The following is a 27,830-nucleotide window of genomic DNA, read 5'->3' on the forward strand; positions in this document are numbered from 1 at the left end:
ATCAAGAGCTACTTATTAGATCGAAGAAGTTTCATTTATGATGCCATGATGGGGGAGATATTACACATTTACACATAACTAATGTAAGAATGTAACTAAACCATCCACATTTTACGAGAAAGGTTGACCTTGATTTTTGTTTTTCACCAAATTTTATAATGTTTATTTCGTCTTTTATTAATTGTAACATTTTGATTTTTATATTATTTATAATTTATATTTTGATTGTATATGATGATTTATATATAGAAATAAATATGGTTATATAATTTGCATGATTTTTAGAGAGACATAGCTATAGTTATTTATTGTCAAAATTGTGTCTCGACAAGTGTGAAAATGCAAATGTTGTAATTTTAAAAAAAAGACGGAGGAAGAGCCTAGAGTCTAGCTATTAGAGTTTAGAATTTGGTGTTAGAGTTTTAACTTTTTGTTCAACAGATTTGACTGTTGATTTGATAATTTTTTTTATAAAATATATTTGGTAACATTTAGCTAATTGATAAAGGTTGATTTGTATAAAATGACATTTATGTACATGTGTCTTTTATAATATTTACTTTATTATGTAGAAAAATATAGCTAACCTTTAATTTGTTTAGGTTACTATGAAAATGTCCTATTAAGTGAAATCTCACATAAGTGAACCTCACCTACTAATATAATAGGCAAACTGGCAAAGGTTTGTTATAGAGTTCAGAGTTCAGAGTTTGATATTAGAGTTTTAGCTTTTCGTTCAGCAGATTTAACTGCTGATTCGACAATTTTTTTTTATAAATGTGTTTGGTAACAATTAACTGATTGCTGACAGCTTATTACCATTTGTTTGAGTAAAATGACATTTATAGACATTTAATACAATGTGTAGTAATATTATTAGAGGCAAAAAAGTCATTGAATATATGTGTACCTAATCCTCTAAAGAAAAAACTCCTATTAGGAGCTTTTTCATTTTGAGAGTTTTCATTCCAAAACCCTCTCTAAAATTCTATTTTACCAGACACCTTTTTAGAGTTTTTGACTAATCAAAACTCTAAAAGTGGTCCGAAATTCTCTTTTTACTCCAAAACTCTAATTGCCGAAGACCTAAAGATTTATTAAAAATAACGGAAAAGGATAAGAAGAATCACCACTTCCATAATGTCTCTAATATATTTGATGCTACATTGCTACAACTACGATCTCCAATATATATTAGATGGTAGGTGTGACTAATTATAACTAACCCTTAAGCCTTAGTTTTTATTTGCAAGTTTGGCTCCGTGATAGAAGAGCTATATTTACAAACAAATGAGTCTATCAATTATGTATGGATTTCTTTTCATGGAAGGGTTTGTCTTATTAGATTCATAATGAAACTATGTATGAATACGGGAGAATCAAGTATTATTTGATCTAGTAATTTAAGATTATGGGATCAAATTCCATTAGAGGTATTCTGGGAGTGGAAATTTCTCCTTATTATTCTCCCTACTATCAAGAGGCCTTACTTGCAAATCCCACCCGAATTGACCTGTACGAGATTCGAATCCAATTAAAACGCATTTTCCTTACCTTAAAAAAATTATGAATACAGGAGAAAAAGTCAAACATGATAATTGTGGGATAAGCTCACCGAATGGAAATGGAAATATAGATTGATAAAAACTTCGAGTAATTACTCACACCGATACACTGATACTGTGATACACACATGTTGTTGCTTTGATAAAGTCATAAATGAGATACTTCACTAGGCAACAATGCATTTGCTGATTTTCGTACTATGAACACTTTTATATTTATTCAAAGAAGGCAATTAGTAGCAGGGGCGGGGCAAACATAGCGGGGATCCTATACGCTCTTTTAAAATTGGACCCTTCATATTTAATTTATAAAAGATATAAGATTCTCAATTTTAAAAAATACTTTTATATTGAAAACAATATCTAATTACATCATATTAAAATAATTTAAACAAAATCAGCAACCACACATTGTACATCAATTTAAAATCGCCCATCTCTTGAACTTCTCTGGCAAAATTTGTTGAATTGAAGTTTAAGAGTAAATTTTATTGGAAAATTGCAAAAAAAAATAAAAATATGGGAGTATGAGTAGAAATTAATGAGAGAGTTAGGAAGAGAGAAAAGAGTAGCTATTAATATGGAATAAGCAGCCAAAGAGTGATAGTTAGTATTAATGCGAAGTATTATCCCCATTCCTCTTTTATGGATGCTGAGCTGGGGTCGAATCCGAGTTATACTTGGCGTGATATTTGGGAAGCAAAGTGGGTGTTGAGAAGAGGAGTTAGGTGGAGGGTTGGTGATGGTGAAAAAATCTGAGTTTGGCATGATGAATGGATTCCAGGTACGCAGTCTCGCAAAATTATTTCTCCGCGAGGGAATTCGAATCCTAATACTATGGTGGGGGATTTAATTCATCCTATTTATAAGAATTGGAATAGAAGTTTATTATCACAACTTTTTCTACCTTTTGAGGTGGAACGAGTAATGAGTATCCCTATAAGTTCCCATCTTCCGGAGGATGTTATGTGTTGGGACCTTGAAAAGGATGGAGTGTATTCGGTGAGATCTGCATACAAAGTTATTTGGGGGGACTCAACAAGCTATTGAAGCCTCTACTTCGTCTCCTTCGATGGTTTGGAAGAAAATATGGAGTTTGCAAGTGCTGCCCCGGGTTAAAATTTTTGCGTGGAGGGCTCTCTCAAACGCCCTCCCCACAAACTTAGCTCTGAACCGTCGCGTTCCTAGCAGGGAAAAGATTTGTAGCGTGTGTGGGCAAGGCGATGAATCTGTAGTTCATGCACTATAATACTGCTCTTTCGCACAGGAGGTTTGGAGACTTAGTGATTTCGACATTAGGGAGCGAGACGTGGGCAGGTATGTGGGTGACTGGTGGGAGGTTGTTTCGAAAAGTCGGAAGGGGAGGCGATGTGCGAGTTGGTGACTCTATCTTGGGCGATTTGGGGGGCTAGATGCAAGATGTTAATGGAAGGTGAGGGGGCTATCCTATGGCCACATGGCAATATGCACAGAAGATATGTAAAGAAGCCTTGGAAATTAGCCAAACTCGCCACAAGGGAGGAGCTGCTGCTGCCCCCCACGCAACTGAATGGGCCAAGCCCAGCGCTGGAACCGTGAAGCTCAATATTGATGCGGGCCAAATTGGGGTTGGTGGGTGCGGGTTAGGTGCGGTGTTCCGTGATGAGAAGGGTGATGTACTAGCTGCTGGTGCGTTTCAATTCGAGGTCGCTTGGGAGCCGCGTGTAGCGGAAGCAAAGGCGATTTATCATGGTCTCAAACTGGCGAAGGAGTTAGGCTACCGTCACTTGGAGGTGGAGAGTGATAGCCTTCTAGCGATACAAGCTTTAAGAAAGGGTAGAGGGGGGGTCTAGTGAGTTTCATTTAATTATAGATGACATTTTAGATTTGGTTGTTTGTTTTGATTTTGTTGTTTGGTCTTTTGTGAAACGTTCCGGTAATAATGTTGCTCATATGTTGGCTCATCTCCAACCTTGGGAGATTGGCAAACGTGTTTGGGTGGATGATATTCCGGTTGATGTTATGTCTTTGGCTATGAATGATATAATATGATCTCCCTCTTGGGGTTCCCCTCAAAAAAAAAAAAAAAGTGATGAGTCAACAGTCATAATTGAAAGAGCAAAAACTAAAAAGAAATTGCTCCTACCAAGAATCGAACCCACGCCCCTGTTGCCAATCCCTTACCACTTTACCACTAATCCAAATGCTTTCCTTTTGTTTTAATTTCAAACATTTAATACATATAATATATTTCGGGGCCCCTTTATTTTTGGGGCCCTATTCCGTCGCCTATACAGCATGGGCCAAAAATCGCCCCTGATTAGTAGATCCTGGACCTAATTTGCGCAAAGAAGGTGGTATTTTTTTCTTTCATTATCAATGAGAGAATTAGCGTCATAGTAGTGTGTCTCACATAGTCACATATTGGCATATTCACTATAAAAGTAATAACACAAATAAGAGAATTCATAAAGATAATAAGTAGAAATAAGAGATCTAATAAGACAACACTATGGATCTTCTCATTGCCTGTATGTAGACTTAGGCATAGGTCGGGCCTGTTCACGGATTTAGTTTGCGAGCTTTCAGCATCGGTCGGCCGGGTTATACCGGCCTTGAAATTTTCAAATTTTGACCACGGTTCGGGCTGGGCTCGTGTCTCTCACGGGCATGACCCGTGTTCTATGTTATTTTTTTTGCGCAATTTTAGACTAAAAACAAATAAAATGGACATTCGGCCCATAGATAGGCGGGATCATACCGGGATGGGCCTGAAATAAAATTTCTTGGCCGTGGTAGTCCCACGACCCACATAGCGGGCAACGGGTCGGGTCGAGCCTTGAATGAGCTCGTGTCGGGCCGGACCAACCCGCATGTGGCTCGACTCATACCTACCTCGACTTGTATGTGGCTCTTTTGAAATGGTGATGGAATGACTCGACTCATACCTACCTCTACTTGTATGTGGCTCTTTTGAAATGGTGATGGAATGAAATATTCACACAATGAGAAGATTAACCCGTTGCTATACATAATACAACGATCACTTATGGATCTTTTTCACATGCACTTCATATATTTTTTAATCTTGCAACATTTCAACTTCCTTGTTGTTCCCCTCAAAAAACAACTTCCTTATCATTCCCCTTAAAAACAACTTCCTTATCGTTTATATATATACTAACATGCATAGAACTTGCTTAAGGAACCATAGACCCTCGAAAAATAAAGGGGGAAAAACTCCTTCGACCAATTATGCTATGTACATGGTAACTGGTAGGTGAAACTATTTGAAAATCCAAGTAAAGATACAATTGTTTTGTTAGAATTTGTGGAGTATTTGAAAGGGACGAATTCAATTATCTTTGAGAAAGTTATGCTTAATTAAATAGTATTTATTACTGAGTCTAGCATTTGCATTTGATATGGACTACTCGAATTATGATGGATTTTTCCTTTAATATCTCTTCACTTCCTTGCTCCTATTATTGCAGTTACCTTGCATGCATCCTCCTCCCTCCGGTTGCTTCAATCTAAACTTTAATGGTTCAGTTATTAACTCATCAGCCGCTGCTGGTGTTGCCATTCGCAACCCCGCTGGTTTTCTTGTGGCTGCACAATTTGTCGATTTAGCCAAACCTCAGCTCTCGTTGCTGAAGCCTGGGGATTAAGAAGTGGACTGATACTGGCCATTCATCAGCATATTCAAGATCTACTATATATCGAATGAGGTAATCAATTAGTTATAAGAGTGTTGCAAGAGCATTACACTTACCCTTGGACTATCCAAACCCCAATTGATAACATTCGACATATGCTTTGTCAGTTTAGATTCTACGTACACCATTAAGCATGTTTTTGGGAAGCTAATCGGATAGCGAATCTTCTATCAAAAAAAGGTCACAATTGTTTTGTTGCTTTGATTGACATTGATGTTTCGACGGAACCTTTGTTAAATAAATTAGTTTTTCTTGATTCGTTAGGAGATCTCAATTGAAAGAAAGTCCTAACTTTCCTTATGTACCAAAGAAAAAATATATATTTTTAAATCGATATGTTGCAAATTTCCATTTCTAAGAGTTATGCACAGGCTTTTCCACTCTAAACCTTATGGACTTCTCTCTAATTGAAAGAGTGATCTAGTATTTGGGGATCAATTGGGTTCCTATAAAATCCCTTTTAGTATAGTGTTACTAAAGATTCTATTAAACTCTAGTGCGCAGGTGGAAGTGACTAAGAACCTTGCCTCTTGGTGCTGTAGCAATTTTATGGATTCAGTTTGAGGCTTGACCCTTGTTATTTATTTTCTTTGGTTTTTCTTTTTTTTTCGGGTTGTTTGTTTGTAATCTTCTTTCTGTACGTTACTCAGGAGAAAGTATTTGCCCATATTCGATATGGGACTACTTTTTCTATATCGGATACTTGATATGATTAGATGTAGTCCAGATATGATTTAATAGCTAGCTGATATGATATAAGATTTCAACTAACAAGCTCCCAAAAAAAAAATGAAAAACTAAAAAATTATAATTTTGAAACATTACTTTTGTCATAAAAATTACATAAATGCCATAATATTGGCCCATATCAGATATGGACATATCATTGCTCGTTACTCAGACGTCAAAAAAAAAAGATTCTATTGAAAAAATCCCTCAAGATAATTTTTGTGAGATACAAGCAAACCTTGGACTAATGACATATACTTTTCAAGACATGATTATGTTTTGAATATCACTAGCCGTTAGACAATTTTTATTAAAATATGTTCAGAATTTTATAAAATCGTAATTTATAATTTGCATTTAAGAAAATCTAACAAGATTACAAGCACGCATGGACATTTTTATATATACTAGTAAGATGAAACGATCATGTTTATAAAATCTATCTATTATTAACACGCGTTGGCAAATATTACACGCCGCCACGTGTCACCCCACCTCATATGTTGTTGTCGTTTTCAACGTAACATTCATACACTAAATTTAAAAAATTGCATAAAAGGGTATCAAACTCTTGACCTCTTACTTTGTAATGCCATAATCTTACCATTAAACTAGTATTTATACTTATTAGAATGTGAACCTCAAACTATACATTTTTTTATAGCATTAAATTATTCAGTGCATGCTTGGTCCGACAACTAGTTCAACCTGGAAAGAAATGAGTGAAACAATGAAAAAGCCGGGAAAAGTATGTATCTACGAGCTATAAAAAAACACATTTCCCGAAAGCCCAAAGCCCAAACCCAACATCACAATCCTTGTCCACTAATATTTACTGGCCCTTTAGTGAATAAGAGAGAATGATGAAATAAAACCATCATTTTATATAGGTCGAAATGATGGACTATATCTTCTACCATTCAACCTCTATTATCACATAAAGCCCAAAAAAGCAGTATTTGAATCTCCAACAATAGTGAGGTATCAAGAATGGGTTAGATTTTGGGATTGTCTTGAGAATTTTCTCTCCTATCGGTGGGTTGATATATTAAACCCACCGGCGAGATTTACAATCGTAAAAACACAAAAATTGTTTCTGCATAATCTTAATTTTTATGTGATTTTTTTTGGGTTTTTTTTCTTACTAACACACCATTATTTTATAACGATATTGTCTAGCAAAACTCCATTCACCTAGTATAAAGTATTTCTCGTGGGTACAACAACGAGGTTTTCAATTATGTCATCTACTATTTGGAGTTATCTGAACGTGTTGTTCGTTAAGTTGTGTTAGTTTAATTTGTTCATTTTTTATAAATTTCAGATCTCATTTTTTTTTTTACTATTCAAGTGGGACATATAGAGTTTTAGTTGTTTCATGTTGGGAACATATTTCGTGGTAGTTTTTATTTTTTTTTCTTTCTAAAACAACCATACCCCCTCGACGATAGCCATATATTCGACTCCGCAATTTACCCCAATTCCGCAACTCGTGCGTGCCCTTCTCCTTTGGCCAACAACACTCTCCGTGTTGTTGCTTCCCTCGTCATTATCAGCCATCAGGTTAATGTTGCTTCTCCATTTGTCCCTGGGTTATCATATTATCTTCCATCGTCTTGTGCATACTTTAGGCCATCTTCTTTAGAATTTATTTTGCTGAACGGGAATTAAATTAAGTTAACTGGAATTAAATTTAATTAAATGAACTGCAATTTAATTAATCAAACTGAAATTAAATTAACTGGATTTAAATTAACTGAACAAAAATTAAATTAACTTAATTGAAATTAATTTTTTTTATGATTATTATTGAGCTGAAATTAAATTAACTGAATATGTTCAAAAGATCAAGACCTTAGATTCGTTTTATTTTGACTTTTTTCGATTCATACTGCGAATGTGTGATAGTATTAATTATTTATGAGATATAAAATATTCATTTGTTGTATTAAGGCTCCGTTTGGTAGGGCGTAAAACGTTTTCCCGGAATTTCCTCTATTTTCAGTTTTACATTGTTTGGTTGACAAAAGAATGTAAAATCATTTTTCCTTGTGGTAAAATTACTCTCCTAATGATGGAAAATCATTTTCACTTTAAAATGAAGGAAAAATTGTTTTCCTTATCTCTTTTTCACCTTCCTCTCACTACCTCCTCACTTTCCCTTTCATTTCATCATTTTTCTTACATTGAACCAAACAACGAAAAACTAATTTTGAAATTGTATATTTCATTGTAAATTGTTTTCCATAAAAATCATTTTACACTGAATATATTTCACGCCTTACTAAACTAAGCCTAAAAACGAAACGAAGGGAGTATTAAGGATTATGGAGTTCTATCAAATCTAGAGAGGATCATTTTGGCCCGACCCCTTTTTGGGCCGGGTTTTCGGCAGAATTTTTCGGCCCGCGGGTCGGGTCCGGTCTGGCCCGTCCGTTTTTTTATTTGGGCGGGCTTTGGGCAAGCCAAAAACGATTTTTTAGTCTATTTTTTGGCCCGCAAAAGCCCGCTAATTTAGGTCCGAAATAACGTGCTTTGGACACAAAAATTCGGCCAGGCCCATAGGCAATTTTTTTCGCCTCAGCCCGGCCCGAACCCCGGCCCGACCCATGATCACCTCTAATCAAATCTAACACTTTTGAGTTTTGTCTTTCAATCGTCACCTTCAAATTTCGATATTTAAAGCTTCCTTCGAAATTCGAGAAGTTTTTATCTTTCTCTCTCCTCCATTTCTTTTCCTCCAAGAACCCCTCCATATATCTCGTATAATATCCCTAAAATCAATCCCCTCTAAATTTTTTGGGTAAAAATCTCCATCACACAAAAACATCAAAAACCCAATAAGAATTGAAATTGTTTGAATAAATGGGATTGTCAGATACAAAGTTTTTGCAAGAACTGGTGTTATATGCAGCAAGTGCAGCGTTTAGTTGTTTGGTATTATTTGCAGGGCTTAAACACTTAGACCCAAATCGTGAATCTTCTAAAAAAGCCCTTGAACTCAAAAAAGAAATTGCTAAACGTTTGGGTAGACCTCTTATTCATACTAATCCTTATGAGGTAATTTTTTCTTTTTCTTTTTAAAGTTTTAATCTTTTTTATTATTATTATTATTATGGGTACTTTGTATTAATTATTTGCAATATGGGTAAGTTTTAATTAGGGTTAATTCTGTTTGTTGATGGTGAGGTGGGATTTTTTGGAATTAGGGTTTTGGGTTGGAGATGCTATGCTTTTGTTTTTTCAATTTTGGGTATGAATTTTGATGTATTTTCAGTTTAATTTGATGATTTTGATGTGAATTTCTGCAAATGTTTATACATCATTTTATTGGATTGAACTTTGAATGCAGATAGAATTTAATCCTGTAGGAATAGTAAGCATAAGTATCTAGGAATAAAATTTGGAGTTAGGAATTTTTTTGGGGTTATCTTGAGCTTTTGCAGTATAAAATTTGGAGTTAGAAATTTTTTTTGGGGTTATCTTGAGCTTTTGAGTAATTTACTTATAGAAAAATTTCTAGTTATGTAGAATCAAACTATTCATGACCGAGCTTACTCGCCTTGATCAAGTTTTGAGTAGTTAATGGTAAAGAAACGTATTTGAAGCTATCATGTCGTTTTTATTTCAGAAAGTGAGTTCTCATTCTCCTTTGGAAGAGTAGATTCTTTTCAGATTTCAATTGTTGGTTGTTAGTATCCCATTGTATCAGAAATATAATGCTTAGCATTGGTTGTTACTATGTCATTAGTCATTCATTGTAAGATGTTTTTGAGTTTGATTTTCTACGGTATGTCTTACAGATGATCCATTATGTAAGTATAAACTATACATAATCTAGGGTTTTTCTGTTATATTTAACATATGCTCATGGAAGATAAGTTGTTTTTGGCTAATTATGCAATTTGTGACTGTTTATCTAACTGTGGCGTTTAACTTTCCTGCAGGATGTTATCGCATGTGATGTCATAAATCCTGACCACATAGAATGCAAGTTTGAATCTATTGGTGGTTTAGACAGCATCAAACAGGCACTTGTTGAGTTGGTCATTCTTCCATTGCGGAGACCTGAGCTCTTTTCATATGGGAAACTGCTTGGTCCCCAAAAAGGGGTTTTACTTTATGGTCCTCCCGGTACTGGGAAGACTATGCTTGCAAAAGCTATTGCTAGAGAGTCTGGAGCAGTTTTTATCAATGTGAGAATATCAAATTTGATGAGCAAATGGTTTGGTGACGCACAGAAACTTGGTATGTTTAAAGATCGAGTGCATATTGCATAACATGGACTGGATGATGACTTGTTTGCTCTGTGCAGGAAGAGCATCCACAGCTGTTTATGCAATTTCTCCATATTTCTCCTGAGATTATTATCCATTTGGTTGTTTTAGAAACAACGAGCTTTTTGTTTTGAACCTTTAATGAGTCAGGAAATCTTTTTTTATTTGATATTACACAGTCTTGTTCAAGTAATATACTGAGATCTTGTTTCTGTGGATCAAACTTTAATTTGCCTGCTATAGTTAGTGGTTGTGTACCTCTCTTATACGCTTTGTTATCTTTGCAGTTTCTGCTGTATTTAGCTTGGCGAACAAATTACAGCCTGCTATTATATTCATCGATGAAGTTGATAGTTTTTTGGGACAGCGCAGAAACTCTGATCATGAAGCATTAACAAACATGAAAACAGAATTCATGGCTCTGTGGGATGGCTTTACTACTGATCGTAAGTTGAATGCATCTGATTTGGTTTCTAGTATTTAGTTTTCTTTCTGGGAATAAAATGGATCATTTGCAAAAGCTAATGATAGATATCGCTGGAGTCTTTATGTTTCTTTCTGCATGGTCTTTTTTTTCTTTTTTAAATCTCATTTACTTCTGTCCTTTTAATTTATGATGGTTTTGTCTGGTTTATGTAGAAAATGCCAGAGTGATGGTTCTTGCTGCTACAAATCGTCCATCAGAGCTTGATGAGGCTATTCTTCGCCGTTTTTCTCAGGCGTTTGAGATTGGAATGCCTGATCGCAAGGAGAGGGCAGAGATATTGAAAGTTATTCTCAAGGGTGAAAGGGTAGAGGATAACATTGACTTTGACTATCTGGCCAGCTTGTGCGATGGATGTACTGGATCTGATCTATTTGAGCTTTGTAAAAAGGCTGCATATCTCCCAATCAGGGAGCTCCTAGACGATGAGAAGAGCGGGAAACCACATCATGTAAGCAGCTTTCTGTCATTTGTGTTTGTCATTTTATTTTATGACTAGTGGGAATTGGTATAATATTACTATGGTTTGGAGGTTTGAACCACATATAAGTTTGTTCATAGAATTGGAACAGGATGGGAGTTTGGTTTGTTACCTTTAGAGGCGATACAATATCAATTTATATGTATGTCAACTTGGGAGCTTCTGGGTATGAAGAAAATCATGTACCCTGCGTGCATTTTTAGTTTCATATCCTCTTCAGCTTGGTACCTAGTTGATTTATTCACGTGGAACTAGTAATTGCTTAAATTGAAAATTCCTAGCAACCTCTAAAGGAAATTGTTTCGGTTGTGTTTGAAGGATGTAGGTTTACCCACTTGGAATTACTTTTGGAAAAAACATTATCCCCCACTCGGTAATCTACCCACATGAAATAGACTTTAATGCTTAGTGGATTACAACTCAACAATAATAACTACTTCCTCCATTTTTTTACTTGCAATGTTGAAGTATGATACAATAATTTATTGCAAAAAATGTCAATGTTGTAAGTAATATGCAACTTCCGGAATGGAAAACGTTGCAAGTAAAAGAAAATAGAGGAATTGGATAGAATAAAGAGGTAGTGGGTGTTGGTCCCAGTATTGAGAAAATCTGACGAAAAATTTCTAGACGTTCTATGTTGACACTTGACAAAGTAGGAATTTCTAAAGAAGAAGTTTAGGACGGAGGGAGTAACAGAAAAGGGGTAAATAACTAAAGCGAGCATTTTGTGTTGATTTGAATTTTTATGATCCATAGAGGAACTTGCAGTTGAAACTATTCTTTTTCTTGTTTGTAATTTTGTGCTGGTGCTTTTTGAGTTATCTTATGAGTTATGATTGAATGGTGCTCTGTATTTCTTCAGCCTCCAAGGCCACTGACACAAACTGATTTAGAGAAAGTGCTAAGCACGTCAAAAAAGACGAATGTTGCTGCACATGAATACACGAGGCTAATGGCGCAATCATCATCTACCTGGCCAATACAGAAGGACGGAGAAGATATGCCGGTTCAAAACATGATCAATGAACTCTCTAAGCTTGTTTTAGCCCAAATGTTGAACCTGCAGGCTGAAAATCAAGACAACTGAGCTGCAATGTATTTGCCAGTAGCTAACCAAAACTGAAATCAGTAAGTAGTCAGTCAGGTGGTTGGGGAGATTCTTCAGCTGATGCAAATTTTTGTCGGATTTCGCGATATCTATATCACGCTATACGTGGTTACACTTGGATTATCAATACTTCTATATATGTATAATTTTTGAATTGATTGCTAGTACTTTGTTGGGTCGCTAGTTTAGATGTTTCATATTCATTTATTGCTGATACAAGAATAAGTACTTTCAGATTGTCAAGCTTACTGCTTATGAAATAGTACTAGCTTTTTATTCTGTTCGATGCACATAATGTTCTATAACTTTATGTTCATTGTAGTTATTTTAGTATGCTGTCATGGATTATGGACGGTAACAATAAGGTTTAGGAGTAGGCGATGTGATCGTAGTTAGATAGTATATTACCATGATTGTGGTTGTGGAAATGAGGGGGAGATGAGAAGATATTGTGGTGTTAAATTGGTTCTAGAGTAACATATATTAAATGTGATCCTATTTCTTTCTCTTTTTAGTTTCATTGCACTTGTCAATAATATTATTATTTCCTAAATGTATCACTTTTTATTCATTGACCATAAAACAACAGTTTGTAGGCTCACCACTCAACACGAACCAAGAATAAGTATTTCTATATTGGAAAAATTGATAGGAACAGTCTCATTCATGTGTTCTGTCATTTTCATTCTCAACTTTTGATTATTTCTCAATTATTCTAACTTTTCAAGGTTCCCCTTCAACAACACTTCTTAATTTCTCTCCTTCGCTCGCAACACCGTTTCTCTCCTTCGCTCGCAATGCCGTTCCATTTACGAATAGCCGAATGGACTGGAACTAGACTCCAGATCACTAGAAGCAGGGAACAAGAGGTGAAGAAAGCACGAGAAGTGAAAGAACAAGAAAGTATATTACATTTCCCAACTGCCAACTCCCCAATTACTTCTATTTTGAACCCATATTCTTCTCCTGATTCATCTCTTCTCCCATTTGTTTTTTTATATCAAAGAGAGAAGAAATTTAAAAGGCGAGTTTTTTATATCAAAGAAAGAGAAGAAATGGGGTATTATCATTGTAAGTGAGGCAAAGAATGGTGGTTGACTGGTGGCAGCAGAGAACACGGTGTGATAGTGTCATATAGGCAGAGTTTGGCGCAGCACATGACGTCGAGGTTGGTGTGTGGAGAGTGTGGTGGTGGGAGGTGATGAGATGATGGGAGTGTGGAGGGAGGAGCATGTCACAATGTTTGAGGAAACAAGAGGAGAAAGAAACACGTTTTACCTGTTGTATCATGTGATTAACTTGTTCTGGACTACTGTGGAATAATTATAAGTTGAGATCGAAAATAGCGAAACGCTCATAGTTAAAGCTATTCTGATTAATCTTTCCTTCTATATTTAGAATATAATCATTTTCCAAATTTGGATCGTCAAAATAAAGCTTGGTTCTACACGTCACGTATTTATCAAAAGAAAGCTTGGTTCTATACGCCACGCAAATTGCCAAATACTGCATTGTCTGTTTTCCAGGTAACTCCAGAAATATGTGTGTACTATACTACAAGTGCTGGCATCTTCATCCAGAAATTCCAACTTTATTTAACATAAAACTTACACCATGACTTAACTTTCCATTTATTTCTTCATCTATGATCTATCTAATCTCATGGATTCAAATTCACACTTAGAATCTCACCAAGGAGGATGCCATTGTGGAAGAATTAGATACAAATTTGAAGCACCCAAAAGTGTAACTGCTTTTAAATGTAACTGTTCTATGTGTTCTAAAAGAGGGAATATTTCCTTCAGTGTTCCTAAACACAACTTTTCTCTACTTTCTGGAGAATCTTACATTACCACCTATAGCTTTGGTACTCATACTGCTAAGCATACTTTCTGCAATGTCTGTGGCATCACCTCCTTCAACATTTCGAGGTCGAATCCTCATGCTGTGTCGATTAATGTTAATTGTGTTGATCCAGGGACGCTTACCCATGTTGAGATTCTGAGTTTTGATGGTCGTAATTGGGAGCGTACTCATTACTTGCGTACGAAGATGAAGGAAGCTCAGTTGAGAGGGGATAAGGACAATTCCTCGAATGAGTCTAGTGACCAGGGATACGAGGTAGGAAGCGATGTTTCTAATTCACTACCTCAATCTCATTAGTCAGTCATATATGGAAAAATAGAAACTGTACTGTTGGCTTTTGTGAATTACTACTATCGTATATGTATCATTGTATGTTGATAGCAACATTACTTACAGTAATTCCAACTTGGAAAATAAATTTGTATCATTGTATGTTGATAACAACATTACTTACAGTAATTCATACTTGGAAAATAAATTTTCATTTCTTGTATAAGAGTTGAGTTATAAATTTTAGATGGTGGTTAGCTTTGCTGCTACCGTTTCAAAAAAGAGTTCGGAGCTTTCGTTTTTTAACTTTCTACTAAAATGAACGGATGATTTAGGGTACGTTCTCTTCAGTTTATTGGCTCTGAACTGAATTTATTGAACCTGAATTGAACTGACTGGAACTTATTAAATCTTATTGGACCTGATTTAACTTATTGACCTGATTGAATCTTATTGGAACTTATTGAATTTGATTGAAACTTATTGACCTGATTGAAACTTATTAGACCTTACTGTCCTGATTGAAACTTATTAGATCTTATTGGACCTGATTGAAACTTATTTGACCTTATTGGACAAAAAAATTGACGAGTAATAACATAAATATTACCCCTAACGTAAATACTATCCCCTCAAAATTTATTATGAAGTAATAATTATTCAAGTCCGTCCTTTGAAAAGATAATTATTATTAATTATCTCTTATGATATATTATTGAGTTTGTCTTGTAAGAGACCGCCTATTTTAAAATTAAAATAAAATTAGTCCAATAATAATTAGGTTAATTTATTTCGGTGCCTAATTTAATCCATTGTCATAAGGCATGCTGACTCCTATCCTTATGTTGACGGTTGACACTTGACAATATAAATTTACAATATAGACGTTTTTTTCCACATAATCTACGCATTACCTATCAAACAAAACTTGATTTAGTGATAAAGTTTAACTTGATTGCCTACGTCAATTGGTGGAATCCATATTCAGCGAATCTACATAAAGTGTCTCATATACACTCATGTTTCAAATTTTAATAAACATGACTCCCAGTTCAAGTTGGCAGCCAAGTTAGAATTCTCATACCAAAGGCAAAAGGTAATAAAAATAATTTTGATAAATCTCTCATATCTATCTAATACAAATTTTCGCATAACAAATATTATTTGTATATATAATTTTGTTGGTTATGTTTGGAGAAACATTTTAGCTACCTTAAATGATGAGGTGCTAACATATTTTGGGTGCTAAAATGATTAGTAGTGTTTGGGAGCACCTAAAATAAAATTTAAGGTGGCTAAAATTACATAAATGATAAGTTAAAAATTTTACCTTTTCAAAATCAGGTGACTGAAATTTTGGAGAATCTTTCCAAAAGTTTGACAACAATTAATTTTGCTAAAATAATTTATCAACTTAATCAACTAATTTTGCCAAATAGTTAAATTAATCAATTACCTTATCGGTATTAGCACCTTATCAGTTTCAGCTTTATCTTATCAGTTTCAGTTAACTTATAAGTTTCAATTATTTTCAACTAGTAATGCCAAATAGAGCCATATAAATATTTATTATGCAAAACACAAATAATATTTTTACCTACATAACAATATTTATTACACGAAGAGAGAGTAAAGTATAACCCATTAGTTAGTGTTTTCTTCCCGATTTTAAAAGGCCCTGTGATTGATGATCATCCTTGACAAGTTAGGATCCTCTTTATTTCCATAACTCATCAAAAAAAATCCTTATTTTATTAAAAAAAAATATATATTCATCACACGAAAACTTGTGTATAAGACGTACACCTACTTAAGATTTATCAAACCTCATAAAAGAAAAACGTAGTAGCTAAAATTCCTCCCAATTGACTTAGACAACCAAGTTAAACTCATCCAACATTTCTCTTTCTCTCTCCTCTAGTCCTCTGCTCTAATGGAGTCTAAACCAGACACAAACTTAATAACACACAAAGGAGGCTGCCATTGCAAGAGAGTAAGATGGAAAGTTGAAGCACCCAAGTCTTTAATTGCATGGAATTGCAATTGTTCCACTTGTTCTATGAGAGGTAACACTCACTTCATCGTCCCATCAAATCAATTTCATTTAATTTCTGGAGAATCAAATATTACAACTTACACTTTTGGTACTCATACTGCTAAACATACTTTCTGTAATGTGTGCGGCATCACCTCGTTTTACACGCCTCGATCTAACCCAGATGGTGTTGCTGTTACTCTCGCTTGTCTTGATCCTGGAACCTTAACTCATGTTGAGATTAGGAGATTTGATGGTGTTAGTTGGGAAGATTCTTATTCTCAAACTGGGATTTCTGCTTGCTCCAAGGTTCAATCTTCAAGTTAATCTTTGGTTTGATTTCTAAAGAATAAAATTGGGTTCTCTTCCGGTTAGATAAACTAGTTTTATATGCACGCAATGCGTTCATTTTGTACTTTAAAAAAAATTGTTGTTCAGTTTAAGTATGGTATTTTTTTTTTGCCCTTTTCGTTTAAATGAATAGGTTCATGTGTTGCCATATCGTATAATAGAGATTGGTTATTGTGGAGAGCAATCGTCTGCAAGTATTTAACAAGATCCGTATGAATCAATTGGATGGATCGTCTTTAGGTGTCATAGTTAGAGAAGCCTTATAGCTTACCAGCTACTTTGATAATGTTCTATTTTCTCATATCTATTAAAAGGAGTTTTAAACAAGGAAGGGTGTTACGTAGCACTCTCCTTGAGCGTGTTTTAGTAATTCATAGTATAAGCTTTGATCCCTTCACTCATATTTATATACTTCCTCCGTTTTTTATTAGATGTTACACTTTTCAAATCACGGACTCCTAGGTAATTTTTGGAGAGGAGAGAGATAGAGAGAATGAAAAACAAAAGGGTCCCATGTGAACATGTGATAGGAGAGAGATAGAGAGAAATTATAACATCTAATTTAAAACTTTCTAAAATAGAAAGTGTAACATCTAAAAAAACGGAGGAAGTATTAAAGTTTTAACCATTAGACCAAGACGGAGAGAGTAGTATTTAGTATCATTATTTTAAAATACAATAAAAAAATTCTTACCTGAAACATAGCTGGAGGCTAAAAGGAAAGTGCTCATGCTATAGCTAGAGATGGCAATATCCAATGGACCATCCGGTCACCCGGTCCATCCGTCTTAATGGACGGGTGAAAAACCCGGTTTAAACGGATGGTTAACGGGTGACGGATTAACGGATGCGTGTGATGGATCGGATTCGGGTGGACAATTTTCATCCATCACCCGACCCGTTAATCCGACCCATCACTAGTTTATTAAAAAAAAAATTGTTTAGGTCCAATCCTCAAGGCCCAACTAAATGTCCAAATCTAAAAGCCCAATGCCCAACCTAATTCTCCTAATTTCTGTATGCGAATTACTGTGGTTTTGAACTTAAGTTGAATTGTGGTTGTGGATCTATGGTTTCATCGGTTGAAACTTTATTTTTCTGAAATTTTATGGTTAGCATTATTTTGAGGTAATTTCACCCGATTATAACCCGATCCATCCGTTCACCCGAAAGTAAATGGATGGACGGATTCGGGTGGTGATTTTTCCGGGTGATGGATGGATCGGGTGGTGCGGATGGGAGCGGGTGATGGATGCGGGTGATGCTCCACCCTCCCCGAACCCGATCCATTTACATCTCTAGCTATAGCTCATCTCCAATCTTGAGATTAATTTACAAGATGTTGTAGTTGCGGATCATTTTTATTCATTGCTATTCTAATTAATAAAGTTTTTGGCTTTTGGCCTTTTTCTTCAAAAATATAAAGAAAATAGGTTTATTTTCCCCTCGGAACAAACCAAACAAAATAAGGGAAGAGTTGTTTTTATTTTTAATGTTATACCCTATCGCCTTGTTTTTCCTATATTGTGATCTAACCTTTTGAGAGTTCTATGCAAATTATGCAATAATGTGGAACTAGAGATGGCCAACCGTGCGGGTTAATTCATCCCCATCCAGTCCAACCCACCTCTTTGGTCGTGTGGACTGAGCCCGCGAAAAGCCACGATCCAGCCTAGCTCGAACCATGAAATTGGTGGGTGGATTGTGGACCATATTTTTTGAGCCCAACCCACGAAAGCCTGCTACTAAAACCGCATAGCTCGGTCCACGAAAACGGTCCAGCTCAGCCCAATGAATCGGACAAGCCCAACTCAAGTAATTATTCAACCAAATTGTATATATTTTAATCAAATTGTATCTATTATAATTTAATCAAATTCAAAAATAATGAAATTATTCAGTAATATTAATAATTGTATATATTTTAAATAATATTAAAGTTTTATGTAACAATAATAAATGATTATATAACTTTGGAAAAAAAATTCTCATGTCGACCCACTAGGCCCACGAATCGCCAGGACCACTTCCTGAACCGTGAAAATCGGTAACAGACTGGTGTAGGCTAAGATTTTTGAACCCGTGGACCATCCCACACAAACCGTGATTTTCACGGTCCAGTCCTAAGCCGTGAATTCTCAGCTCGGTCCACTAGGACCCACGGACCAGCCACCCAACCCGCACCAGTGGCCCATCTATGTGAAACTTATTTCTTTTTAGTTTTAGTGCACAATGCCTTAGTCGTTAACCATTTTGCTTATTTAAATTGATTCTAATAATTGAACATTTGGCTAATTTGCTGGATTTGATTCCATCTTTTTATTATTTTAGAATAATCCCAATTTCAAGAATTTCTCACAATAATCTGAACATTTATTTTCTTTGCATATACTAGACTTAAAACGGGCTGATGATGTCACGAAAAACAAAAGTTCAGATTATTTCAGAAAGCTACCTGAAAAGTTGGAATTATTAACAAATACAATCGATAGGTGGAATTTAGAGGTAACCAAAATGCGGGTCGGGCTGGGTTTGGAAGGGCCCTATTATTAAAAACCAGTCCACAAATTTTTGTTGCCCAAAATTCGCTTTTTAGAACTGAAAATAGCAAGTTTTTTGGCCAAAATCGGGGCAGTCTAAAATTTAGACTAAAAATTCATTTTTTACGTGCTCAAAACCCGTACGAAACGAAAAAAACAGACCGGCTTCAAATCGAGTCCGAAAAATCTACCCAAGTCCAAGTATTTTTCGAGCCGAGCTACCTTTTATTAGCTCTTATGAGATTATACTAAGCGATCCAGCCAAAAGTTGGATTATCAAACCAACTTTTTATAATTTACTGGGATTAACTAACTTATACATATTTAACTCCTGAAAAAATCTTTATAAGTTAAATTAGTGTTACTAGATTTTAAAATAAAAAATAAACAAAATTATTGATGTTTGGTAATGCCTTAACGACAGGGATAATGAGCATTATTAAAAGAATAAAAAAAGTAAATTCAAGGGCTTTATGTGAAATTTTAGAAAGGTTAAAACTTGGGGTGCAACATAAAAATTGAAGAATCATATAATATGACGTAAAAAAAAACCCAAATAAAAAGACTTGAGTTTTTCTTTATGGAAAAAGAAAAGGGTTTTTCTTAATATTTGCAATTTCAAAATAGGATAAATGTTTAAAAGATGCTACTTTGGGGGTTTATGTTGTATGTTTAGTTGATTTGGTCATAAATTCCATTTGCTAAAGTCGGTTTTGTTACTTTTGTCTAATCCTATTACTATTAGGAGTAAAAAAAAAACTCCCTCATCACCTTACAAAGATGCAAATCTAATAATTTATGTATCACTTCTACCTGAATTAGGATAATAATCCTACAAAATTTCCAATTCTTACCACCCCATTACACACTATATATATTGAGGTTGGTGTTCTAGTGTGCTACCTTAATTTAGACCTTAACAAAAATTGCTTGTATTTCCACCTGCAACGTTTCCCATAAAACTTACTTTTTTAGGACAAAGTATCCCAAAAAACTTAGGTCACTCGTATCTAAAAAGTCACTTCAATGGCCGGAGATTTCACCGGAAAATCGCCGGAATCTTCGCCGGAAAATGAATGGATAAATTTATTGAAGAAGTTGGAAACTTCTCAGATTGCAGAGCTTTTTGATGATGTTTGCGCAGATTGCAAATCTCTTGTTAAATCTCGACTTCTCTCTCTATGTAATCGTAAGATAACTTCATTCCTTAAAATCTTTTTTATTTTTACCCCTTTTTGTTGTTCTGCTAAATTTTGATTAAGATGGTTTTGTTTTATGTGGTGAAAAGATTGTAACTTGTGAAAATATATGTATTGGGGAATTAATTTGTTGTAAGCATAAGTTAAAACTGCTTAATTTTCAATAGGGTTTATGGTTTTTTTAATCTTTGAAGTTGTGATTATGGTTTTTTTTAGGGTGTGTTAATTCATAAAAGTTACTAGTGAACACTAATAAGTTTGCAAGAATTTTATAATTTCCAGGTGATTAATTTAACATAGTGGGTATTAGAAAATAACAATTGGAAGTCCAAATTTTGTATACTATGGTTTATCAATATGGATTTATTGATGTATCTATGATTTATAGTATGCAGAGAACAATTGGAATGTGGTTTTTATAATCTTTGAAGTTGGGATTATGGTTTTTTCTTGGGTTGTTTGAAAAGGTGTTAATTCATAGAAATTACTACTGAACACTAATAAGTTTGTAAGAAAATTTATAATTTCCAGGTGATTAATTTAACATAGTGGGTGTTAGAAAAATAAGAGTTGGAATATTGATTTATTGATATATGTATGATCTATAATATGCAGAGAACACTGTCAAAGGATCCAGTACACTATCTTCACCTGTTTACAGTAACCGACGACAACATAGCAATCTGGAGAAAACTCCTCTAAGTACAGAATCTGTCCAGTCAGTTAGACAAGAGACAAAGACCCCACAACTACGCGATCTTTTCAGTAAGCTTGACTTGTCCCCGAGTGAGGCGAACCATAGGCCTTCATCATCTACTATTGTTAATGGATCGACAGACGATGAGGAGTGGAACAGGTGTGCACAGGTTAAGAGGAAAAAGGACTTTGTGCATTATGAGAAAGTTGATGGGAGAAAGATGAATGTGGTTCAAGGATTGGAGCTTCACGCTGGGGTGTTTAGTGCTGAAGAACAGAAGAAAATTGTTGAATCTGTTTATGAATTTCAAAGGATGGGACAGAAACGGCAGCTTATGGGTATGTTTATGAACTATTGTGCATCTTTTGTTTGCCCGTTTGGTAATTGATTTAGTGTTACCATCTCTATGCTAGACGTCTTATATTTGTATATATTCGAAACTTACAAAACATGGTTTAAAAACCCGGTTTGTGTTACCGAGAGAACCCAAAGCAGAAAATTAGAATGGTATTGAGCTAGCCTCTGATGTACATGGTCTAGGTACTGCCAGTCTAATTTCTTGTATGATTGGAGTATCTGCAGAAAATTTAGAATGATAGTGAGCTAGTCCTCTAATGTACATGATCTAGGTGTTGCCTGTCTTAATTTTTTTTGTATGATTGGAATATCTGCAGAACGTACTTACTCTGAACCGAAGAAGTGGATGCGTGGGAAAGGGCGTGTCACCATTCAATTTGGTTGCTGTTACAATTATACAGTGGTAATTTTTCAAATGCCTTTGCCTTTTGAGCATTTTCTTTTAGGCTCTCTGATCACTTGAGTACATCGTATGCTTATGTTCCTGATCTCTAAATGTGTTTTCAGGACAAGGATGGGAATCCTCCAGGGATAATTAGGGATGAGGAAGTTGATCCCTTGCCTCCCATATTCAAACAGATGATTAGAAGGATGGTGAGGTGGCATGTCCTGCCTCCCACATGTGTCCCCAACAGTTGCATAGTGAATATTTATGACGAAGGCGATTGCATCCCTCCTCACATCGATCACCATGACTTTATCCGGCCATTTTGTACCGTCTCTTTTCTGGCAGAGTGTAATATTCTCTTCGGTTCAAGTCTCAAGATCGTAAGCCCTGGAGAATTTTCTGGTCCTGTCTCTATCCCCCTCCCAACTGGGTATGTGCCTCTTCTGTGTTGGGATTTATTTTGTCATTAGTGAGCTTGTTTCTACATCTGAATTCTGACCATTCACTTTTGTTACTCTGTACTCTTAATTTCACCTCTTAAGTACCTATATAGGGTTCTTGACAACCCGACTTGGATTTTTGACACTCATCTTGGACACAAAATTTGAAACATTTCATATATTGGCAGACTTATACTTGCACACTTGTTTGACACAAGTACGTGAGTCCAAATAACATAGCTGTTACACAAATTTATAGAGATAATCCAACATAGGGAATTGTTTTGCGAGCCTAACTTAGGCTTATATTCTATATGTTGAATTTGATGCTGAAATGTTAAGGCTCTAAGTGGTTGGATGGAAAACGTTCTCCGTAGTAAAATACAACCGTAGATTAGTTCCTCCTTGTTGGTTCCTTGCAAGAAAAGTTGTAGAGAAGAGGAAATACATAAATGAAGGGTATATGATGAATAGGAGAAGGGAAAGAAGGTAGAACATGAGGAAAATGTGGCATTCAGAAATCATTATTTATCCTTGGAGAATTATCTTCTGCCTTTCTCCGAACAAAACAAACGAATATGAGAAAACTAGTTTTCCAGAAAAAATGTTTTCCTCCCAGCAAAACACTCTCTGAAAACTTGTCTATTTTAATGCTGAATACACGTCAGAGAACTGCTCAAGTTGGACAATTGCGCCGAGTGCAATTAGGAGCAATCAACCTTGAATATAATTTTGTCTGCTCACTAATTACAGCTCTGATTAATTTTTTTTTGTTTCAGATCTGTTCTTGTTCTGAAGGGTAATGGAGCTGATGTTGCTAAGCACTGTGTTCCTGCCGTCCCAGCAAAAAGGTATTTCTGATTCTCTAATTAATGTTTTCATTCGTCTTTCTTTCTATCTGTTGTGTACATATGTATGACCTTGTTTGTGATCTTGTCTTTTTCTAGGATTTCAGTCACATTTAGGAGGATGGATAATAGCAAAATTCCGTACCAATTCTCTCCTGATCCTGATTTGCTGAACTTAAAGCCTCTTGTTCGATCACCTTCGCCCAAAGTAGGTACGGCAGTCCAACTTCAACATCAAGAGAAAAAAATTAATGGTGAAGCAAATAAATCGAATCCACTAGACATAATTGGCAAATCAAATGCCAAAGAAACAGTTAACTCGTTCGCTCTCCAAACAGACGACTTCCCCCCACTCGGTGGCAGAAAATTGAGAAACCGTTGAATCAGTCTGTCTGCAATTTGAGTCACATTTTTTTTTTTTACAATCTTTCAAATGTTATACGATGTATGTTTTATTCTTTTCTTATGATGGTTTCAGATTGCCATTTTTCCCATTTATATAGTAGATATTCTTTTTGATGTACCAATGTCTTTGTTAAGGTGATATAAATTGTAAGAATAATATCGGTGTTGTGTTGAATATTTGTCACAACAAAGAATGTAGTATCTAACATAATAACGCATTGTTTGATTGAGAGGTACATTTATTTCTTCATGGATGATGTGTAAGATTGCAACATGCTTGTCATAACTCATAACATCCTTCATTGAACCAAAAGCTATCCAGTTATTATTATTGGTGCCAAACAGATCAGTCCACTTAGGAGGTTGGCATTTACACCAACATTCCCCATAGTAGCACCCCTTGCACTTGGTTCCGGCACAAACTTTCCGGCATCTTTCTTCGCAGCTCAATTCTTCAACCTCAATACCCCTTGCTGCTCCATTGGCAATGGGAATCATAGTTACTTCCTCCGTTTCGTTTTCAATGCAACAAATGGGTATTATTTGTGAGATGTAAAATATTCATTTGTTGCATTTAAAACGAAACGGGGAAAGTATATAACAAACAAACATGATAACATTGGTCAATACTACATAATTGCATAGTGTTCATGTTTTTCTACATTGTTCATATTGTATAGCTCGATCTCGATAACATTGGACAAAGATGACTTATAAAGTTATGTTTTATAGCACTAAAAATAATCTTTTTGAAGGATTGAAATCCATACAGTTAGAGTGATTTGATTATGATTTACTTCCTTGTAGAACATCAACATTCTAGGAAACAAATCAAGTGCATCCTCTTATTTATATCCTTGCTTTGTCAACACATCTATAATACCTAGGTGTACAATGCAAAACATTTTGGTGTACCTACATTCAAGATTAATTTTTTGAACAATGAGCAAAAAATAAGTAGTTTTAGGCATAGATATACCCGGGGGCGGATGTATCATGAAATGAAATTGTATGGTTTTGTATATAATTATATAATATGATTGTCTATCTACAAACTTGTGTGTATTGCATATCAGCAATTCCATCCTACAAGAAAGTAAAATATTTCACTACTTCAATCAAAGAGTATAATGATTGGCGACTACATGAATTTGTTTTTATCCTTTTTGACAATATATTTGGAAAAAAACTGAGAACTATGTGCTTTTTCACCCTTGTGACAGGGTTCGATTCTCAGTTTCTCACCCTTTGCAAGAAGGATCACATCTCCAATTTCTCCCCCTTCTTGCAATTTGCAAGGGAATTCCCTTTATCCAAAAAAACTTAACCTTAATTTCAACTTTTAATCACAAGATATCGTTGTCTCAACGTTAACGTTCATGATATTGCAGGCTAGCAGCATCCACCCTTTTGTTTCATTTGCATGGTTAAATTCTCTAACATACAATATATCTCCTCTGTTCTCCTGTGAGATGTATCACTTGCTGTAAAAACATGAACATCACTCCCATCTTCAATCCAACTACATCCAGCACTCTTCCTCATTCTTCTCTCTGTAATAATCTTTCGTATTCTTAGTAAATCATTCCATCTTCCAGAAAGTGCATACATATTTGCCAACAGAACAAAGTTACCAGTATTATCTGGTTCCAGTTCTATAAGCTTTTCAGCTGCCATTTCACCAAGCTTCACATCACCAGAAAGAACACAGCCTCCAAGTAAAGCACCCCAAGTCACGGAATCTGGTTCCATTGGCATTTTTTTGATGAGATCATAAGCTTCACTCGTATTACCACACCTACTTAGCAGGTCAACCATACATGTGTAGTGTTTCAGTGAAGCTTTCACATTGTAATAGCTTATTGAATTGAAGATCTTTTTGCCAATATCAATTTTCCCAGCATGAACACAAGCAGAAAGAACTGATAAGAAGGTGACTTCATCCGGTACAAAACCATTGTCAAGGATTGTATCGAAAAGAGATATACCTTCCTCCCCAAGGCTATGCATTGCATAGGCAGTAAGCATTGCATTATGAGAAATCAGATTAGGTTTTGAAATCCTGCTATTGGCCTTTAAGGAGTCCTTGATGCTCCCACATTTTGAATACATGTCTACAAGAGCTGCTCCAATATAGACATCTGAATCATACCCACGTCTGACTGTATGCCCGTGAACCTGCTTGCCTCGTTCAATTGTAGCTAATCTAGAACAGGCAGTCAATGTTATCCCCATTGTATAGATATCAGGCCTTAGATTTGTACTCTGCATCTCTAAAAGTAACTGTAAGGCAACTTCATAGTGTCCGTTTTCGACATGGCCCAAAATTATTCCATTCCATGTACATACATTCGGGTTAAAACCATCCTCTGTCATTCGTTTTAGAAGAATAGGAAGAACATCCATCTGATTGCATCGAGCATAGCCCAAGATCAGAGTGTTCCATGTGCTTATATCTCTATCAATAACTTCTTCAAATACCTGCTGAGCTGCCTTCAGATCTTGGGTTTTGAAGTACATGTCCATCAAGGCTTCTGCCACAAAAGGGTTAGAGTTCAGACCCTTAATTATGGCTAGGCAATGTATCTCCTTTCCTTGATTTAAAGACAACTTACCAGTACAAGCAGAAAGGGCACTTCCTAGAGTATACGAGTTCACTTCAATTCCTTCTACCAGTTGCATCTCCTTGAACAAATTTAACGCGTCTTCAAATAGCAGATTATCGACATAACCTGAGAGCATCGCATTCCAAGTTATAACATCCTTCTTAACCCCATTCCTTTCTATTTCGTTAAATAGATCCTTGGCTTTTAATACATCACCATTTTCACAAAATCCAACAATCATTGTATTGATAGACAATACATTCTTCACTGAATATCTCAAAAACAGTTTCCAAGCATTTTCCATATCACCACTCCTCCTGTACACATCAAGCAGCCCATTCACTACAATGGAGTTGGTCATAAACCCATGTCTTGTGATATAGGCATGGACTTCCTTCCCTAGCCTCGGTGTTTGAAGTCTAGCAAAAGCTGGTAGGACACTGGCGATTGTTTGTGCATTTGGCTCTACCCCTCGTGCTCGCATTCTGGATAACAACTCGATAGCTTCATAATCATACCCATTTTGTGCAAATCCACTAATAACTCCACTCCAAGAAATGACACTTGGGATCAAATCTCCTGAACTCGACATCTTATCCAAATTCTCCAATGCCTCATCAACTTTGCCATTCAAAGCACAAGCAGAAAGAAGAGAATTCCAAGAGACGGAATCTCTCACCATCATAGAACAAAACACTTTCTTGGCATCACCTAAATGACCACATTTCCCATACATATCTATCAAACCATTACCCACATAAACATTCACAACAAACATTGCTTTAATCACAAACCCATGAATTTGTCTCCCAAGCCCTGTATCCTGAAACCTACTACAAATCTTCAAGATAACAGGAAAAACAAAGAAATCCAACCTCACATCCGAAAACAACAACTCGAAAAACAGCGAAAAAGCTTCCTCAAACAAGTCATAATCCACATGAACACTTATTATTGCTAACCAAGAGTACAAGTTTCTCTTAGGCATTATATCAAACATCAAATATGCATCATTTAGACAGTCACATCTAGCATACATTTGAACTAATTTGGTTCCAACAAATTCATGCCCGTCAAACCCAGATTTAAGGGCGTGTGCATGAACTAATTTACCCATGTTTGCGGATGTGCAAGAGTCGAGAATTGACGCATAAGTGGTGGAATCCATTGATGCATTTGTGGAGGAGAGATTAGGGAGTTCAGAAGAATGAGAATTGTAGATGGGTTTACAAGTTAGTCTCTTTTTTGTGAAACTTATTGGCGGGAATTGAGCATGTGAGATGTGCTGAGGTGGGTGTAACAGCCATGAATTTCGCGGGTTAACAATAGTCTCTAACGGTAAGAAACTCATCTATATGTCGGCGTCCTGCACTCCTGCTGTATCTTGGTTGATTAGGAGTTTAGGACTTTTGTGTACTTGTAAAACTCGAGTTTTGTTGGGTTGATCTGGAGTAAAACTGTGAGTTGAACGAAATTGAACTGA

General features: G+C 35.6%; 4 protein-coding genes across 8 annotated transcripts; 3 read left to right on the top strand and 1 right to left on the bottom strand.

The window, feature by feature from the left end:
• Window positions 1–8,661: 8,661 nt before the first annotated feature.
• Window positions 8,662–12,631, top strand: LOC104888176 (uncharacterized). Its single transcript, XM_010673068.4, has 5 exons — window positions 8,662–9,052; window positions 9,940–10,240; window positions 10,557–10,715; window positions 10,909–11,204; window positions 12,100–12,631. The coding sequence occupies exons 1-5, from the start codon at window positions 8,858–8,860 to the stop codon at window positions 12,322–12,324; spliced, it is 1,176 nt and encodes a 391-aa protein (XP_010671370.1). The 5' UTR covers window positions 8,662–8,857; the 3' UTR covers window positions 12,325–12,631.
• Window positions 12,632–13,878: 1,247 nt separating this feature from the next.
• On the top strand, window positions 13,879–14,707 carry LOC104888177 (uncharacterized). Its single transcript, XM_048640146.2, has one exon. It carries the CDS (start codon window positions 14,008–14,010, stop codon window positions 14,506–14,508), a length of 501 nt encoding a protein of 166 aa, XP_048496103.1. The 5' UTR covers window positions 13,879–14,007; the 3' UTR covers window positions 14,509–14,707.
• A 1,578-nt stretch (window positions 14,708–16,285) lies between these two features.
• Window positions 16,286–23,991, top strand: LOC104888178 (RNA demethylase ALKBH9B). Of its 4 annotated transcripts, XM_057393492.1 has the most exons (7): window positions 16,286–16,547; window positions 16,701–16,838; window positions 21,222–21,641; window positions 21,978–22,063; window positions 22,168–22,478; window positions 23,268–23,339; window positions 23,436–23,991. In XM_057393492.1, exons 1-7 carry the CDS (start codon window positions 16,415–16,417, stop codon window positions 23,716–23,718), a joined length of 1,443 nt encoding a protein of 480 aa, XP_057249475.1. In that variant the 5' UTR covers window positions 16,286–16,414; the 3' UTR covers window positions 23,719–23,991. The 4 variants fall into 4 exon arrangements, with proteins under 4 accessions (XP_057249475.1, XP_057249474.1, XP_057249476.1 ...); XM_057393491.1 differs by having other exon boundaries at window positions 16,287–16,838; XM_057393493.1 differs by lacking the exon at window positions 16,701–16,838 and having other exon boundaries at window positions 16,287–16,547.
• Window positions 23,992–24,743: 752 nt separating this feature from the next.
• On the bottom strand, window positions 24,744–27,814 carry LOC104888180 (pentatricopeptide repeat-containing protein At2g13600). Of its 2 annotated transcripts, XM_048640132.2 has the most exons (2): window positions 26,357–27,814; window positions 24,744–26,275 (listed from the first exon to the last, which is right to left on the bottom strand). In XM_048640132.2, the coding sequence occupies exons 1-2, from the start codon at window positions 27,696–27,698 to the stop codon at window positions 25,134–25,136; spliced, it is 2,484 nt and encodes an 827-aa protein (XP_048496089.1). In that variant the 5' UTR covers window positions 27,699–27,814; the 3' UTR covers window positions 24,744–25,133. The 2 variants fall into 2 exon arrangements, with proteins under 2 accessions (XP_048496089.1, XP_057249477.1); XM_057393494.1 differs by having other exon boundaries at window positions 24,744–27,814.
• Between the last annotated feature and the right edge of the window lie 16 nt (window positions 27,815–27,830).

Source organism: Beta vulgaris, chromosome 3 (genome assembly GCF_026745355.1).
Source record: "Beta vulgaris subsp. vulgaris cultivar EL10 chromosome 3, EL10.2, whole genome shotgun sequence".
Classification (NCBI taxonomy): domain Eukaryota; kingdom Viridiplantae; phylum Streptophyta; class Magnoliopsida; order Caryophyllales; family Amaranthaceae; genus Beta; species Beta vulgaris.

Bases quoted from the DNA above. Each gene is read 5' to 3' on its own strand.
- LOC104888180 (XM_057393494.1), bottom strand. From the start codon at position 27,698: ATGAGTTTCTTACCGTTAGAGACTATTGTTAACCCGCGAAATTCATGG.
- LOC104888178 (XM_057393491.1), top strand. From the start codon at position 16,415: ATGGAGTCTAAACCAGACACAAACTTAATAACACACAAAGGAGGCTGC. The intron at 21,642-21,977 runs GTATGTTTATGA...GAATATCTGCAG, and splicing joins ACAGAAACGGCAGCTTATGG to AACGTACTTACTCTGAACCG. The intron at 22,479-23,267 runs GTATGTGCCTCT...TTTTTGTTTCAG, and splicing joins TCTATCCCCCTCCCAACTGG to ATCTGTTCTTGTTCTGAAGG.
- LOC104888177 (XM_048640146.2), top strand. From the start codon at position 14,008: ATGGATTCAAATTCACACTTAGAATCTCACCAAGGAGGATGCCATTGT.
- LOC104888176 (XM_010673068.4), top strand. From the start codon at position 8,858: ATGGGATTGTCAGATACAAAGTTTTTGCAAGAACTGGTGTTATATGCA. The intron at 9,053-9,939 runs GTAATTTTTTCT...ACTTTCCTGCAG, and splicing joins TTCATACTAATCCTTATGAG to GATGTTATCGCATGTGATGT. The intron at 11,205-12,099 runs GTAAGCAGCTTT...GTATTTCTTCAG, and splicing joins AGAGCGGGAAACCACATCAT to CCTCCAAGGCCACTGACACA.